Below are 17555 nucleotides of genomic sequence, written 5' to 3'. Positions count from 1 at the left end.
GTGCCTCATTCCCACAATGTACCTGTGCATCATATTTGTCTACAATCACTTCTGTTGAGCCTTCATTACATTGCGCTCCCCATTCTTGGTCTCTGGTGGAAAGCAAAGGAAACTGAGATCAATACGAGAGCTAGCAATTGTTTTCCATTTGATTAAAAAATGAGAATTTCGCAGTCTGGCTAGTGCAGCAGAGATGGCATCTTCCAGATATCTCTTAGCCTTTCACTGCAGTGAGACTACAGAAGGACGACGACGGCGGTTGTTTTGGTATTTTTGTGTGTAAAACGGTGTGCTCATGTGACATGTGCTGCACATGTAAATCTTTTAATGCTCTTACAGGCAACATGGGAGGTAGGCCTTTGTGTCCCCAACTGAGGCTAAACTATCTACATTGTGTTGCAGCAGCCAACACAGCCATTGGTTGTAGCAACTTCTAAATGGCACTATGTTTATGAGGGAAAGGCCAATTTGTTTGAGGAAACAGTCCATTACATTTGTTTTTATATACTTTGTTCCCAGGAATGTCAAGTTATCAAATCATGAAAACAGCATCATTCATCACACTGCATTGTCCTTGGATAGCCTTTTCAAGTTGAGTCAAAGGACTGACTGAGCAATGAATGAGAAAGAAATACACACATCCACACATATCCACCTCTCAATCTCTTCAAGATTCTTCTCTTCATTCACTGTGCTTAAGAAAGTCAGGTTTCGATTTCACCCTCGTTTTGTCAATTTGTCATTTGTATTTCTGCTTCACTTCTTTTCTCATTTGAAAAGAAGCTATAGGAAGGAAGGGCAGTCAAACACGATAATACATGAAGCCTATAGGCTGGACTGGAGCCAAGGTCTTTCAAAACCTGCTCCCATTCAGCAGCAGTTCTGAACACATGTACACATGTAGCACGGAACATCCCCAAAAAAGGCAATTAAGTTATAATAGAATCCAGTAATTCAGTCTCCATAACCTTTGCCTCGTTAATGGATATCATAACAAACAGTGAATTCGCATAATGGTTCACATGTGCAACTCATATTATACAGCACTAAATAAAGGAGAGAAAGCATGCGCACAAAGAGGACCTACAGTACAGTATACTGTATCTATGGACCTGTTTACAGCTGTGGGCTCTGTGCATGCCAGGGCAGCATGCTTTCCATTGAGCTGGACATGCAGTGTATTTGTTAACGTATTATGTGAGCAGAGGCCTCATTATCTGGAGAGAATTCTGCAGGTTCAGTTACAGAAATGGGGCCACTGCCGGGTGGGGGGTTGCCGGGTGCTATACCAAAAGAGATTCGAGTGTTTTACATTTCCTGGTTGTTATCACAAGAGGATCCAATATAACAAACATTATTATAAAACTACATGTACATAAATTGCTGAGGCTATTGATTATTGGCTATTGAGAATATGACTACTACAGGTGTCTGAATGCTGTAGATAACAACAGTGAAATGCATAAATGCATTTCCCACATATTTTGTTCTCAATGGTCTAATGAGCACAATTCATTACTGCCAATTAACCACAGGGAAATTATGGAATTGAACCCTCAATAACTACAATTGCTATCAAGATTGCTGAGGAAAGTTCATTCATGTATTTTCTTTTCTTTCTTTTTTTTTTTTTTTTGCAATTAAATTAAACATCAAGCTAAAACACTACCTTCTGTGACCAAACTCATAGAGTTATGGGATTGAGCAGACGCTTTTGTTCAAAGTGATTTACAAATAAAACAATAGCTAAATTAATAGTGAACAAATCTAAAAAGGTGGTAAGACATGGGCTAAAGGAGAATATCAATAATCAACAATAATGCCAATGCAATCAATAGCCAAATGAAAATAAACAATAAAAATAACAAATTCTGTAATATACTATACTATAATGTACAAACCATAGCTCATGAAATTAATTAACTAAGTGCATGCTGAACAGATATGCTTTAGTTTAGACCCCTCTTGAAAGACCCTGAGGAATAACTTTGCCACACCTAGCAGCTAGTCTCCTCGACACCGGATGGCGCTGTCAAACAAAATATTGCCGTTATGCACTCCAAATGCGCTCTTTGACCACTAGATGTCATTAAAGGACCCAATCGATCCCACAATCCCAACAGAACCAGTCTGTATTTATTTGAATGGAGCAGGCTTCGCCCATTCGCCCAGTGTGTTTTGAGAGTTTTGTTTTTAACGCTGCTTTCCTGTTTCTGGCTGTTGTTGACTTTGCTACTACAACGTGGAACAATCATTGCACGGGACAATGTTGCTTTTGGAACCGGCAGAAACTTGCCAAATGTGACGGTGAGAAGATTAACATGTATCCTAAAAAGATCAAGCATATGTTTCGTTGAAATGGCAAACCTAGATAGCAAATGTTAACGTTAGCTAACTTAGCAGCAATTAGCTTCACATTGTAAATACACGCCCAACTTGTGCTAACCTTTTTCAATTAATGATGGGTACGGTTAGCAGGTAAAAGTGAGCGTTAGGAAATGCTGTCTTGTTTCTAGCCTCGATCTGCTTTTATGTTGCTTCAAACACATGCCCTTAAAGTTAGTTAGCCAACTAGCTTGCCAGCAAAGGCTGGGATTTGCTAGCTACACTGTAGACCAGACTATGGAGTTTCATGTCGGACAGATGATAGGCCTGTTGACTGTCGGTGCCAGACAGCTAATCTAAACAGCTAACGTCAGCTATCCAGCTAGCTACTTAATTGTGCTATTTTTGCTGAAGGGTATGGATAAAGTTGTTCGTAGCATTTGACGAATATTTGGCGATCTATCAACAGGTTCATGTTACATCTTAATCACTAAATATCTGCAAGCTGTGGTTTAGCTAGCTAACGTTAAGTTAGCCTGTTATCTTGGCTGGTAGTTACCCTTACAGTGTTAGCTATTTAAGGAGTTAAAGCAGCTGACTTCTATCATGTCAACGCTGTCCCAGCAAGCGAGACACGTAGCTAAATTCATGAAAAGAAATGGGATTTTGAAGAGCATTTACTGAGACACGCGCGTGCTGTAAGAATATACAGTCTTTGAGGATAATGGACTTCCTTCTAACGTTAACTCCTCTCGGCATCCTGTCCTGCTAAAAGCTTTTTTCCTCTCTTAAGTGTTTGGTTGTTTTGTAAGCTGTTAGCCATCAACCGATATCCCATATGCATTATATCTTTGTAATATTGCTACAAGTTTGAGATATCTTTAATGTGACCCGGAAAATAGGATGCCTTAAAAAGATCCATTGATGCTTTGCAAATATATTGCGTGCGTATAAGCAAATGAGGTGTCGAGGAATACTTAACCCGTAACTTCACTACAGGGTCATGTGTGGGTGAACGATCTACGTTCCTTGAGTGCTTATGCATGCAAAACCCTTGTGTCCCGTTTCAGTGTTTAGTTATTATGGCCGCTGGACATCATAATGGCAACGAGACAGAATTCCACAGGCTCAAGCAGGCCGCTCCTCACGACCTTCTCGTGCACCAGGTTCACTCTGGAGCCAAGAAGAACATGAGGGAGGTGAGTAGAATTCGAAGACAATCAAAGAAGTCCGTCACTTCGAAACAAGAGACCAAAATTGTGACAATGAATTTACATGTGGATTTGCATATTTACCAGTGTTGGCTGGCAGCAGCCAAACTTACTTGAGGACTACCTATATTGCCTGTCATCTCTTTTAGGTGGATTATTTAAATAAGGAAGAAATAGATAAAGACAGGTGAGTTGTTTGTTTTCAAGTCCACATCAGTGTGGACGCTGCCATAACAGAATTCACTTGTCTCTGTATCATCACAAAAACATGCCATGAAAAGTCCACCCTTCCCTCCCTCCCCCTCCATCTTTCACTGTAACAGTTCACTGTAAAAGTCTGTTCCCACTGTGGCTGTGTCAGGCTGCATTGCATGGGTGGACAGAGGGTGACCTTTTGCCATATGGAAACACACATTCTTTAGCTAGACCAGTGTGGCATAATATGATTTCTTTCTTTTTTCTTTTTTTTTTTTTTGAAGAAAGGGCATCACATTTTATCTTCAAAACCTATTCAGACTTCACATCGCTTCACTTAAACCCATTGTCATCTAGAGGTCGCCATTATGTTGTGCTTTTATTGTCTACCTGCCGAGTCAAACCCATGCTTACCCCCCTTACTCCCTTTCCCTCACGTCCCTTTTTTCCAAGGCTTCCAGTTGGTCGCGGCGTGCACAACTCAAACAAAGCGAAGCGAGTGGTGGTGTTGAAGCGGCGGTCACGACACTCGGCGGCGGCGAGCTCCGGGCTGCTGCGCCGGAGGGTGCCAAGCGCAGGCCGGCCCTGTGACATGGCCAACAAGGAGAACGAGCTGACCTGTGCCGCCGGCGATGTGCAGGGCATCCCCTACAACGACAACTGCGGGTTCCCTGTTAACTCCGCAGAGGCCTCCAAAATGGCAACAGCCGGCTCCATGTACAGTGATTTCTTCACTGAGGTTGGTTGATGGATGTACATACAGATGTGTAATGGGTTACTGCCAGAGGTGGACAACTCCAGTTTCAGAAAGTAAAAGTCCTACCACATATCTTTGCCAACAATTTATTTAAACCAGCTGATTCTAATTAGCACAACTCTTCAGCTGAATAGAACAGCTAATTGATGAGATCACCTGTGCTAAGTGCGTAGGTAGAACCAAAACATGATTAAGCCAACATTAAGCTGGAGTTTTCCACCTCTGGTTACTGCATTACTTGCTGCGTGCTATACTGATGTTTGAGCAAGGATCATAAATTCCTTCTCACCGTCTTCGTTCAAATATAGTCAGAAAACACAGGACTTATGCACCAGGGCTGGAATTTAACAACAGCCATGGTCGTTGTTGCTTCTTGTTTCGGGCGTGATGCCCCTTTGAAAATAGGAGGTTCACAGGCCACTCTGGCCTTGGTGCCCCTTCTTTCAATATTTTGCTTTGTGTCTGACTAATAGCGAACTGACTATAGGCTAATTTGTTGCCTTAGCATTCACAGCGGGAATTAACTAGTCTTTGATGCGGTGGAGAAAGCTCACAGCAAGAAAAATCCAACATACAGCAGCCAGAAGATCCGGCAAGAAATGTAGATATTAGACAGCTTTGGGAAGCAATAGTCTAATGTCAGCTGACGGTGACCCATTCCCTTATGTTGCTGTGATGAAGAAATGTTTTTCCTTGACTTGTGTGTTGTTGATGACGTTACTTTATCTGATTCTCTCACATTAATCCGAGTGAGTGTCATTAAACACTACCCTGGTGTAGTGTAAATATTATGATGAGATAGCCTTGCCTAGCGCTAGAGTTAAAACCAAATTAGGGCGTACTCACACTGGGCACAGTTCACTTGTACTGTACCATAGTACAGTTCTCTCCCGTTCTTGGTCCACACTCACATTGCATACTATCAAACTGTACCCAGGCACAGTTGAGCTGCTGTGTTCTAGAATCTTAACATAGGTGCCCAACCATAGATATATACTGTAAACCATTCCCTTGTACAATTAGCTACAAGTAATCCGATTTTGAATTTGAAGCAAATTTGTGCATGCATGATGTCTCCAACTTTGGGCTTTAAGTTTCAGTGTGTTTTAAGTTTAAGTGTGTTTAATTTGTTCAATACATGATTTCATAACAGGTTGAATACAAAATAAATGTTAAAAATATCGGCTAGATATTTGGCCTAGTTGGCCTTGCCCCTAAAGTTATGAAATTCCAGGCCTGGTATGTACATGGTGTATAAACCACTTTGAAATGTTTTTTTTTTTCTAATTCAAGCCTGATTTCAGTCTAAAACCACCATTAGAGTTGTGGTTTTAGTATTGTGGTAATGACTAATCACGCAAGGGGGGAAGCTGGTGATGGAGCTGTCCTTCGCCACTTAGGGCACTAAACTGACTTGTTTAGCTCACCAGAAGTTGCTGGCAGACCCAACTGTGATTGGGCGGGGTCTTGAGATCAGCTGTTGACTTCACTGTGCCTCACCCCAAATACTGATCCGGCCGTGTCATTTTTGGCAAAGTGCAATGAAGAGAGGTCACCCGAAATGTAATGGACCCTTGACCCTTGACCCTCTTCATTGCCTGGGTTGGAATATGGGCTCAGTTTGCTTCATCAAGGTTCTTTGTCTAGAAACCTTTGGACATGCCTTTCTCAGGAAGCAGAGCAGAGCTATAGCTTTTCAGCAAGGTCTTAGATCTGTCCAATTGTCGTCATCTCCTTCCCACTTCTGATACCAATGTGTCAGAACCAGAGCCAACTGGCTCAGTCACCAGTTCCCCCTCTCGAGATTATAACACCAGTTCCCCCTCTCGAGATATGGTCATTATAACACTGCAAAAAACACACATCTTATGGATAGCCAAGACTAGAACTAGGAGTACACTTTTTGTGGTTTGTATAGTTATTCTATCTCCTGGTTGCATTCTAATAACGATATTGATGCATACATATTCTTTATGGTCATCATTAGCCCGACCCTGCCCACCTAGACCTTCTTTTATGGGGATCTAGTCTGGAAACCCATAGTTCTTAACAGTTTCTCTCCGACAAGAAAAATGTCAGGCCAGCAATCAGCAACCAGAGGGGAAGACTAAACAAACTTGTTGTGATAAACAGAAGCAGCAACACCTGCAAACCTGTAAATACCTGTAAATCGATTTCTTGAAATATGCAGAAATCTATTTACAGCAAAGGTAGACCCACATGTATTGTTTTCCTGACTATTAATGTTGTTTATTGTCAGTTTGTAAATATTAACCAAAGACGGAGGTATCGTTATGAATATCTGAACAATGTGATTGGTCAGGCTGGACCAATGATTTTAAAGTAAGTGGTGCCTGTCGCAATGCAAGCGTTGCAAACGTTTCCCAATCGAGAGTTGCCAGACTCTATTCACTTTGTGAAAGAGTCGGGCGGGGCCAGGCTAGGTCATCGTAACATGGCCAAAACAATCTAATGATGGCTCAGTGATGTTGCACAGTATTGTACTTTGCAATCCAGAAGTGTCCAAATTAACGTCTGACTTGACGAGCAAGGTCTAATAGCTAAAGGGCAACAGCAGCAGTAGGATTTATATAGTATTACTAACACAGCTAATATTAGCAAATATTAACACAAATATTAACTCCTATTCTTAACCTTTTTTTTTAACTTATTTTACTGACTATTATGCAACATGTAAATGAATTCAGAGAATAAAGCATCATAATCCTCATACAATTTAATCAGCCTAGTTTATTTTCTATGAAGGTATGGTTGGATACACTGCATACTCTCCTTGTATGTGCTGCTGACATGTACCATTACTTGGTTTCACATGTTGGTCACATAATCCCTGACGTCTACTAATGGTCAGTCCTGTCATGTTCTTGTTCAGATTTCCAAGGACCATGATGGGATGACACATGCTCTCTTTGGACGTAATCTTAAACTGAATGTTGCTTTAACTCTATGGCGGAAAAGTGCAAGTGAATTAGTGGCTTACTTGATGAGGTAAGAAGAGTTCAAGTTTTGGTTCTTATTATTGAAATGTAGTTAATCCAAAGCTGATTGCTTACTAATTTTCTCTCTGTAGAATACAAGACCAGGGTGTGCTGGTGGATTGCCTTCCCGTTCTTGCAAAAAGGTACCACTGTTGAATATGTTTGTAATAGCTCTACTAAATCTGTATTTGCAAAACCACTTTATATGCTTGGTTACTGATAATATACATTTTGATTTAGCCTTGAAGAGGAGCAATCCTGCATATCAATTGGCTGTTGTGTTGACCTTTTACCGCAAGTGAAGACAGTTCTTTCCAGTAAATACGAGGAGTAAGTCACTCACTATCAACCTCCTTTCACGGTTTTACTGATAATTGGCTCTGTTACCTCTGAATCTAATCTCCCCTGTTTCTCTTTCCAGACATTTGATTGTGGCTTTACACTGGGTCCATTCACTCATTAAGAGATGGTGGCCGGAACTTTCTGCTAATGGCAAAAGCTTACAAGAAAGCTGTCCGTGTGACGGGTACGTAAATTACGGGTACGCTGTGTTTTTTAAATGGTTTGATTTTGTTTATTATTCTGCGTTTGTCTAATCAAAGGGTTTTTTGTGCGACAGCAACATTCAGGTCATGAAACAGCAGCTACAGGAGTTATGGGTGGAAGGAAGTCGGTTAATTTTAGTTCCAGGAACTACGGGTGAAATAGCAAAGGTAAAATGCATGATTTAACACCATTAATATAACTCGTATTATTTTTTACATTACATTACATTTGGCTGAGGCTTTTTAACCAAAGCGACTTACAACATGTTAAAACACATTTTTAAGTTGCTATTGCAAGCAAGGTCTGTATGTGAAGTTGGACAGTTACTCACTGTTGTGTCTTTCTTCCCACTGGTGTTTAGGTCATTGAGACTTATCTTTCACAGCTGCGCTGAGGAATCCATGTAGCACACTAAGGGCGCGACCACTACGAACACTTGCTGCAGTTTTACGCTGCTTTTCTTGGCAAATCAGAAAGGGGATTTGGATGAACTGTTGCACCAAGTTCCCAGAGCACTAGCCTATGAGATCAGGGGATTGATGAACTGTCAAATTCAGACACTCCCCTGACAGTAGAGAAACTGGAGACATTTGATGAAGGCAAGAAGGCCTTCTTGTGAGCCTGGAATGGTTGCTTCACATTGAAGTGGATCGTCGTGGTAAGGGAGAGGGAGGAGGTGTGTGTCCCGTTCAACTCCATGAGACTGTCTGAAAGCAGGTGACTTAAGTGCCAACCTCTCTCTCACCACTGCAGTCAGTGCTGTGATGGTGATCATCTACATCGTTGGATGACTTATTTAATGCATCCCCACCCTCCGTTCATCTCTGATGTCTTCAATCAAGAACTTGAACTGCAGCAGTCTTAAGTTATTATAGGTCTCGTTGTTTGCCTGTTCAAGAATGAATTGTATGTGTAAAATGCACACAATGATTTTGTTTTTTCTTTTAATCAACCTTTTAAATAAATCTTCAACATCTGGCTTGCTATTTGGTCATTGAATGGCTGTACATTTGCCATGGTTTACGTAAACACTGCGTTGGTTTATCTGAACACTACATTATCGAAAAATGTGACACATCAGGCATGCTGCTAATGTAAAAACAGAACATTTTATGATAAAATCCGCATGGTTGAAGACGGTAATGATCACTCACAAATGTTGCATTAATTCAAAACACCAAACTACATAAGCTGCAGACCGTTCTGAATTGTGAGGAAGCGAAAGATATGAGCAAAATCCACCGTTTACTTAAGTGTATAATGCTCAAATACACCTTAATACGCTTTCAATGATGTGTGTGTGTGGGGGTAGTGTATGCGCCTTGTGAATAAAGTTTTTTTTACTGTACTCTATCTATGGTCATGTGACTTCTACTTCCTGTTGTAAGGATTACGTCGTCGCACTCGTAGGGAGAAATTCGACCGCAGTTGTCAAAGCTGCGTTTGGGCTACATAATATCCGATCGTACTATTTGCAGTAGATTAAGATGTTTCCACAAGATAGAATATTTCAGACATGTTTGGCCTTACACGCTTTGTTTGCCTTAGCGTGGTGTTTTAGTGATTCGGACGCAGGGCCTTCAGCTGCATCTTTACAAGCAAATGGAGACCGATTCAAGATTGAGGGTCGTGCAATTGTTCCAGGCGTAAAATCACAGGAATGGGTGTCCTCATCTCGTGTTATGGTTGAAGGAGAGGAGTATGTAGGCTTCTTAAGGTATTGAAATGTCATTATACAGCACTGTACATATTCTAGTCTAGAACACAACATTACGTTTCCAACAAGATGAGGTTAGCATGTTGAGCTAGCATGCAAACTAGCTCGGTTGCACGTACTAGCCAAGTACGCAACGTTAGCATGCCAGCTATCAGCTATCCTCTTCGAATTTACGACTGACATTATTCTAGCAGAAGTTTCATGATTTCACAAAACTACTAATGCAGATCTTGCTCAATCTCTCATTTTGATGATTAACACTATCGAGGGTATCTTAGAATTGATTTTGTCAGGTTGCGTCATGTTTTTTTTCAGGTTGCCAAAGCATGTTTTGCCTAGAAACGGAAGTGGAATACTGAGTAGCCTACACTAAAGCTAATTTATTTTTCAGTACCCTCTCTTGTCACTAGTCCAGCGAAGAATTGCTGCCACCAACCCCAATACGACACTGTCTTGCTAACGTCTTATTAGAAGTGGCTTAACTCAACGTTATGCTTTCTCCTCGCAGGACTGACGGAAGCTTTGTTGTCAATGATGTTCCCTCTGGCTCCTACGTTGTTGAGGTGGTGTCTCCTTCTTTTAAATTCGAGCCTGTGAGAGTGGACATAACTTCCAAAGGGAAAATCAGGTAAGAGTTCAAATGGCCCACTAAAAACTGAGCACCGTCCTGTCGAGATCCTCAGGAGATCCTGTTTTGTTTATGGTTTTAGCAAAGGCTTTACTTTAACAGTTTAAAGTAAATTCATAGCCTTAATAACAATCACCATAAAAACACAAACCACAACTCTGTACAAACTCTTTTCTTTTGGGTCACAGGGCACGTCAAGTGAATTACATTAAGACCTCAGAGGTCGTCCGTCACTCATATCCACTCCAGGTGAGGTCTCCAGGTCCACAGACATATTTCATGAAGAGGGAGACATGGGGCTGGTCAGATTTTCTCATGAACCCAATGGTAAGGATTTTTCTATTCCAGGATTCAAGGACATTCTATTCGTCTTACACAGAGACTGAGATAGTGTGATATTCTTCAGGTCAATGAATACAACTTTGTGTGTCCACAATAGTGGCATTCTTTCATCTTTGTAGTTAAAAACAGATTATACTCTGTCTTAAAATTGAATACAGTTTGTTGATGCATGTTATCGGATTGTCTTATCTTGGACATATTTGGTCTGATTGTAGATACACTATATTGCTAAAAGTATTGGGTCACCTGCCTTGACCCTCCTAATAACTAAAGTGGCATCCCATTCTTAATCGATAGGGTTTAATATGACGTTGGTCCACCCTTTCCAGCTATAACAGCTTCAACTCTTCTGGGAAGGCTTTCCATAAGGTTTAGGAGGGTGTTCATGGGAATTTTTGGCCATTCTTCCAGAAGCACATTTGTGAAGTCACACACTGATGTTTGATGAAGAGACTGGCTCTCAGTTTCTGCTCTAATTCATCTCAAAGGTGTTCTATCGGGTTGAGGTCAGCACTCTGTACTGGCCAGTCAAGTTCATCCACACCAAACTCTGAGACCCATGTCTTTATGGACCCTGCTTTGTGCACTGGTGCACAGTCATGTTGGAACAGGAAGGGGCCATCCCCGAGCTGGGCTTGGCCCCTTAGTTCCAGTGAAAGGAACTCTGAATGCTATAGCATTAACCAATAGATTTTGGACAATTTCATGCTCCCAACTTTGTGGGAGCAGTTTGGATAGCCACCTCCTGTTCCAACATGACTGTGCACCAGAGCACAAAGCAAGGTCCATAAAGACAGGGATCTCAGAGTTTGGTGTGGATGAACTTGACTGGCCTGCACAGAGTGCTGACCTTATCCCGATAGAACACCTTTGGGATGAATTAGAGTGGAGTCGCCTCATCCAACATCAGTGTGTAACCTCACAAATGCGCTTTAGGAAGAATGGCCAAAAATTCCAAAAAGTCAAAAAGTCATAGCTGTTACAGCGTGAAAGGGTGGACTAATGTCATATTAAACCCTATGGATTTAAGAATAGAATGTCACTTAAGTCATTAGGGGGGTCAAGGCAAGTGACCCAATACTTTTGGCAATATAGTGTATGTGAAAGAATATCACAGTTAAAATGGACAATTTTGGTACATAGCAGGTGCCAAGTTTTGTGCACCTTCATCCCATACTGATTTTATTCTGTTCTTGCAGGTAATGATGATGGTCCTTCCGTTATTGATCATTGTGCTGCTCCCCAAAGTTGTCAATACCAATGACCCAGAGATGAGAAAGGTACGAAATTAAGAGCTCTCTGTGTGCACGGATAGAAATTTGTGCAATATGTGCATGCTCACATATTGAAATCGTATAAACCCTTCGCATCGGGTGATTCAAACATTGACACTGTATGCGTGGGTGTTGTTCACATAAACAGAATCTCTGCGTGGTTGAGTGAGGGGTATGTGGATATTGCATTTAAGCAGCCTATTTGAAGCAAACTCCAGATGGCCTGCGTGACAAGTTTAGCATTTTCTTTGTTTTCAGTTTATTTGGCTAGGCTTTATTCACTCTGAACCTGAGGTCCTGGGACATCAAGCATTATGGCAGCAAATGTTTTCTTCGTGTCATTTGAGTGGGCCTTTTTCATTCTTAACTAATAATGTGCTTAGCAGTGCGCTGAAGAGTAGGCTACATTCCAATGCACAGAAAACCAACTGTGCTGGCTAATAAAATGTGTTGTGTTATAAAGAATATGGTACAGACCCTATCCACATGTTCATCGTTCAGATCAGAGCTCATGTGCATAATATCCGTCGAAAATGCTTGGAGATGGCTAGTGTGAGATCTGTATAAGTTTGAAATGTCTGGATGTTTTGTTCAGTTATACGACCCAATATCTTGATATATACGCAGACCTTGCGGACTTGCACTTATTTCTGAAAACAGTTAAAGTGTTCTATTGGTTACTGATTTAGTAGCTGATTTCTGTCTCAATATAGCTTGCTTATGGAGCATAATCCTGTCATGGTTGGATCTTAGATATGGCTATGATGTAGGGGAGTGATAAGAGTCAGTTATGTTTTAGGTGAAAGCTATATTCTGCATAACATTTTCACTGCACAAATGGCTTCAATGAATGCATCGAGGAGCGGCACATTACACCAAAGATCCTTCATTACTGACAAGATAGAGCAACATAAAGCACAATTCGAACAGTTCCTGTCTGCTTAAAGAGGCGTGTCGCAAAGACATCATAGTGGGATATCGATCTCTGTCAGATTGGAAAGCAGTTCAGTTCAAATGTAACGTAACTTTCTAGGTCTGCCCCCCTCCCCTTTGCGAAAATAGAACCCGGAAATGGTCAAACGTGTGCGCATCTCGCTCCGCTTTAAGCCTCTCTGATTGCACCACGCAATACCGTATCAGCCACGTATGTGATTTAATTGACCCCTACTCATCTCTCCACTGTGTCTGCTTTTTCTTCACAGGAGATGGAGCAGTCCATGAACATGCTCAACCCCAACCCAGAGCTGCCCGACGTCTCCGAGTTCATGACCAAGCTCTTCTCCAAGGGCTCCGCCAAGCCAGGTGGGGGCAGCAAAGGGAGTCGCAGTGCGGCGGTCAAGCGGAGGTAGTGCCGTGCCCTCGGCCAGAGTGGCCTGAGCGCCTGTGCTGAAATGTCAGTTCTACTGCATCGCTTCTCTCCTCGTGTCGTCTTTTCCTCTGTAAATATATTTTTTTTGTTTTCACCCCCCTCCACGCACACAAACATGCACACAGAAATGCATTCACTGTCGAGGAGCATGGGCCTAAAGAGTTTGAAATGGTTTTGTGTAGTCTTGTGTTGAGTTAATTTTTTTAAGTTGCTTTTTTTTATATATATATATAAAAAAAGTTCTTACTTATTTGAAATTGGATGTGTTTTGCACCAGTTGCAACTGTCATCACTCCTCATGGTCCCTGGATGTCCTCTCTAAATCAGGTGAATAGCAACTCACTAATGTCTGTTACTCAACTCCTCTATGGCTGCTGCACTTGAGATTTCATTTCCCACTAACAGATTCAACTCATTAACATTACCGATGTACTGGGGATCGGTTCCATTATGATTTAGCTACAGTGCAAGGAGATGCAGTGGGATTGTGTGAGGTATCAGAATGTGTGGAGTTATTCCTTTTTTTAACTTGGTATCTGCACCTTTTGGGTTGTGCACTTAAGTAAAATCAAAGTGGAATCGACCCCCCAACCCCCATCTCTATTTCCAGTGCTACTTGAACAAAAGCTAAAGGCCTGAATATTCATTATGAGATTTTTGTTGACCTAGCAAACATAACTGTGAATGAAAATGAGAAATTTTAGCTATATGAGACTTATTTAAATAAAAGTTATGATCAATTGTGATCGTCTACCAAGTCTTTTTATTATTATTATTCTACTGTATATACCACGCAGCTGCAGTCATGAGAGAACATGGGAAATGGCATACATTCATAATTCTGAGTAGTCTATACTATGTATTTACCAACCTCTTTGTAATGAAAATTCACTCTCGTCCAGTATAGCTACATTATAATTCTATTAAAAGCAGAACTCTATTGTTCCGATTCACTGTAGCAACTTGGAATTATTATGTTATTACATGTCTGCACAGGCTCACGAAATGTTATTGTTTTCAGAAATTCAGGTCAAGTCAGGGTTGCAATTATGAATGTCTTAGGGGGGGGAAACAAGCTATAGACAAATTGATTTTATATCTGGTGTTGTACAGACAGCCAAAATGACAAATTACTCAATTACTGGAACAATCTTGTATACAGTATGAGTGCTCTTAAGTTAAACATGATTAATAGCCATTGGCTGTTGGTAGCTTCCCGTAAGCAAAGCTCCAGTTTGAAATATTTATGAACAGTCAAGTAAACCAGCTCCCAATTTGAAATATTATGCAATGATTAGTGAGCTTACCGTATACTTCTAATTTCCAATATTGTGGATGCGCCCTGTGTGTAAGGAAGATTAAAAATGAAATGCAAATGTTGGGGGTTTTTTGGGTCATAATTACTGTATGTATTTCACTGCCCAGTTTGACACTTAACTAGTACTACATATATTTACACAGTACAGTGCAGCAGAGTTTGAATTTTAACAATGCACAAAATAACTTGTTTGTTTAAAGAAAAAAAGGAAAAAGTGAGAAGGTTGGGTGAGATTGATTCTCTCCAAAGATTTGTTCAACCTACTGATACAGAAACTCAAAATGCGTTGGCTGTAAGGCTCGAGCCCTTAATTCAAAGCCCATGTTCAGTAGAACTTGATATTAAATACACATATCAGTGGAGTCCTCTTGAAGTATGTCTGTGGTCTTAACAAGGTGATCATTATGAAGTTCGGAACATAATGGGCTAAAACACATGAGCAAATTTAAATCTTCTATGCCAGACAGCTACACTTGTAAGAGAAAAAACAATACAAGAGCAATAATGTGTTGATGAACTGCCAACTGATACAGATACATTCTGAAGCACTCGTTACACTTTTCAATAACTTGGAATTATATTGTTACATTTGAGTGGTTTGTGATTGTGAAGTATTGTACTGTAATGTTTTCACCTGCCTTTATGCTCACAATCATTTCAATCTGACATCTTTTCTTAACGATATTTGGAATAACATTTCTTACATTCAGTGCCATACAAATAATATATTGATAACATAAATTCATTTGTGCCTAAAATGTCAAGACACAATCTTAGAACTTAGGTTTTAGAATTTCAAATACGGAACAGTTCATTGTGGTGTAAACATGTCAGATAGCCCTTAAAATACAAGAAAATCCAACAAACAAATTTTCAAATGAACAACATGAATGAAAACCTGAACTTCTACCTTCATGAAAACAAACACATACAAATAATGTATAATAGTAAGTACCACACCATATGTACAGGCCTTAAGACGTCAAAACATCAACTATATTCAGTTTTGTGCTACAAATGGATACAACTCAAGATGGTGTAATTACAAGCTTATAACCTCTCAGAAAACTTTGGAAATGCCACTGTAACCAGACAATGTTCTTTACATTTGAGAGGTCAATTTGACTGAGGATGACAGCATGATCAAAATACATAGGTACACCATATTCTTCAACTCGGCTTCAAGTCAGGTCAACTTATCAGACACTCCCCAGTTCAACACCATTATGCCTAATTTTCATGTCAGCTTACTGTTCATGACAGGGTTTTGGCCACACCAGTACAATTTCTCCTTCCCTCTGTTCTTCCTCCATTTGCACAAGAGCAACATTTTGAACGTCTTCTGAAAAGTCTTGTTGCACAGGGCGTAGCACATGGGGTTAATGGTGCTGTTGACGTAGCAGAGCCAGTATCCCAAGTGCCAGAGAGTGTTAGGGACGCACTTGGGGCAGAAGGTGGAGATAAGGACCATGATATTATACGGGGTCCAGGTGAGGATGAACGCCAAGAGGATGGCACTGAGGGTCTGGGCTGCCTTCTTCTCCTTGATAAGGACCATTCTCTTTCTTTTGGTGATCTGAATCTTCAGATTGGGGTCCATGGGTTTGGTGGCAGTGGCAGAGGGGGAGGAGGTGAGTGGCAGCTGGTTGGGGGAAGGGGACAGGAGCAAGGGCGTCTGGTTGTCGGCCACTTCGCTTGGCTGAGGGCCCGCTTCCTTAGGGAGTGGCTTGAACTTGTAGGAGATGCCCTTCTTGCTGCCTTTCTGGGAGCTGCGTCTCGGAGACGGGCTGAAGTAACAGTCATCGCTGTAGCCAGTCAGCTTCCCGTTGTCGTTCAGCCCTGGCAGTGTCTGGCTCTTGCAGGACTCCTGCGAGGCTGTTGCGGAGACTGGCCTCTCCTCGTCCTCGGACGAAGTGTAGCTGTTGAAGGACGTGACCTGCTCGTTCTTGGCCCAGGTGTCGCGGGAGGAGCACACTGTGGTCATTGTGATGTTGCTCTGGTTTGACGAGGACCATGACGCTTGGGTCCTTTCTCTGTCGTTATCAAAGCCAAAGCAGGATTTTATCATGGTCCGTGGGGGCCTGGAAATGTCAGGGTTGTGTGTTGACGCTAGGCCTTGAAGCTCTGCCAGGTCCTTGGTGCGTTTCTCCGTCTCCTTGTATATTCTGCAGTAGAGAATTGTCATCACCGACACAGGGATGTAGAAAGCGGCTATAGCTGTGCCAAAGGTGATCACCGGTTCAGAGAAGAACTGGATTTGGCACTCGTTTGGTGGCACTGTCCGCTCGCCCACAAAGTATTGCCAGCAAAGAATTGGCGGAGCCCACAAGATGAATGACACCAGCCATGCCATGCCAATCATGATGCCGGCACGTTTTGGGGTCCTCTTTGCCCTGTATGTTAGTGGCCTTGTGATGGAGAAGTACCTGTCAAAGCTGATGACCAGCAGATTCATTACGGATGCATTGCTGGCCACATAGTCCAGAGCTAACCAGAGGTCACAAGCTAAATTCCCCAAGGACCAGCTACCCATTAATATATATGAAGTGTACAGGTTCATTGAGAATACTCCAATGATTAGGTCTGCAAAGGCTAAGCTCAGTAGATAGTAATTGTTCACAGTCTTCAGCTGGCTGTTCACCTTGAAGGAGAGCAGCACTAGAATGTTGCCTACAATTGTTATGAGGCTCACAACTGCTGATACAGTTGCGATGGTGATGACCTCCCATAGGCTGCGTGGAACAGTCTGGGCCTCTGATGTGTTTCCGTATAGGGTGGAGTTTTGCAAATCATCCAGATTCATGGTTCTACTGGAAATGTGTCAACTTAGTCATGAGTAAACTGAAGAACCTTCTTTGAGCTCCATCCCTATGA

The 17555-nt window shown here is 41.6% G+C and overlaps 3 protein-coding genes across 3 annotated transcripts; 2 read left to right on the top strand and 1 right to left on the bottom strand.

Moving 5' to 3' along the window:
- Positions 1-2117: 2117 nt before the first annotated feature.
- katnbl1 (katanin p80 subunit B-like 1) lies at positions 2118-9012 on the top strand. The gene is made up of 10 exons (XM_062550410.1): positions 2118-2307; positions 3396-3524; positions 3686-3723; positions 4185-4470; positions 7382-7497; positions 7580-7630; positions 7728-7817; positions 7909-8013; positions 8107-8200; positions 8395-9012. Exons 2-10 carry the CDS (start codon positions 3408-3410, stop codon positions 8425-8427), a joined length of 930 nt encoding a protein of 309 aa, XP_062406394.1. The 5' UTR covers positions 2118-2307; positions 3396-3407; the 3' UTR covers positions 8428-9012.
- Positions 9013-9409: 397 nt separating this feature from the next.
- On the top strand, positions 9410-14107 carry emc7b (ER membrane protein complex subunit 7b). The gene is made up of 5 exons (XM_062550409.1): positions 9410-9750; positions 10259-10378; positions 10567-10705; positions 11920-12000; positions 13197-14107. Exons 1-5 carry the CDS (start codon positions 9521-9523, stop codon positions 13341-13343), a joined length of 717 nt encoding a protein of 238 aa, XP_062406393.1. The 5' UTR covers positions 9410-9520; the 3' UTR covers positions 13344-14107.
- A 749-nt stretch (positions 14108-14856) lies between these two features.
- On the bottom strand, positions 14857-17484 carry chrm5b (cholinergic receptor, muscarinic 5b). Its single transcript, XM_062550949.1, has one exon. The coding sequence runs from the start codon at positions 17482-17484 to the stop codon at positions 15919-15921; it is 1566 nt and encodes a 521-aa protein (XP_062406933.1). The 3' UTR covers positions 14857-15918.
- Positions 17485-17555: the final 71 nt, after the last annotated feature.

Source organism: Sardina pilchardus, chromosome 12 (genome assembly GCF_963854185.1).
Source record: "Sardina pilchardus chromosome 12, fSarPil1.1, whole genome shotgun sequence".
Lineage (NCBI taxonomy): Eukaryota > Metazoa > Chordata > Actinopteri > Clupeiformes > Clupeidae > Sardina > Sardina pilchardus.
Note: the sequence above shows the minus strand (reverse complement) of the source record. Positions and strands in the feature narration are given on the sequence as shown.

Coding starts and splice junctions, on each gene's coding strand:
- katnbl1 (XM_062550410.1), top strand. CDS start 3,408: ATGGCCGCTGGACATCATAATGGCAACGAGACAGAATTCCACAGGCTC. Junction 4,471..7,381: donor ACAGTGATTTCTTCACTGAG/GTTGGTTGATGG, acceptor GTTCTTGTTCAG/ATTTCCAAGGACCATGATGG. Junction 8,014..8,106: donor GAAAGCTGTCCGTGTGACGG/GTACGTAAATTA, acceptor TTTGTGCGACAG/CAACATTCAGGTCATGAAAC.
- emc7b (XM_062550409.1), top strand. CDS start 9,521: ATGTTTCCACAAGATAGAATATTTCAGACATGTTTGGCCTTACACGCT. Junction 10,706..11,919: donor ATTTTCTCATGAACCCAATG/GTAAGGATTTTT, acceptor CTGTTCTTGCAG/GTAATGATGATGGTCCTTCC. Junction 12,001..13,196: donor ATGACCCAGAGATGAGAAAG/GTACGAAATTAA, acceptor TTTTCTTCACAG/GAGATGGAGCAGTCCATGAA.
- chrm5b (XM_062550949.1), bottom strand. CDS start 17,484: ATGAATCTGGATGATTTGCAAAACTCCACCCTATACGGAAACACATCA.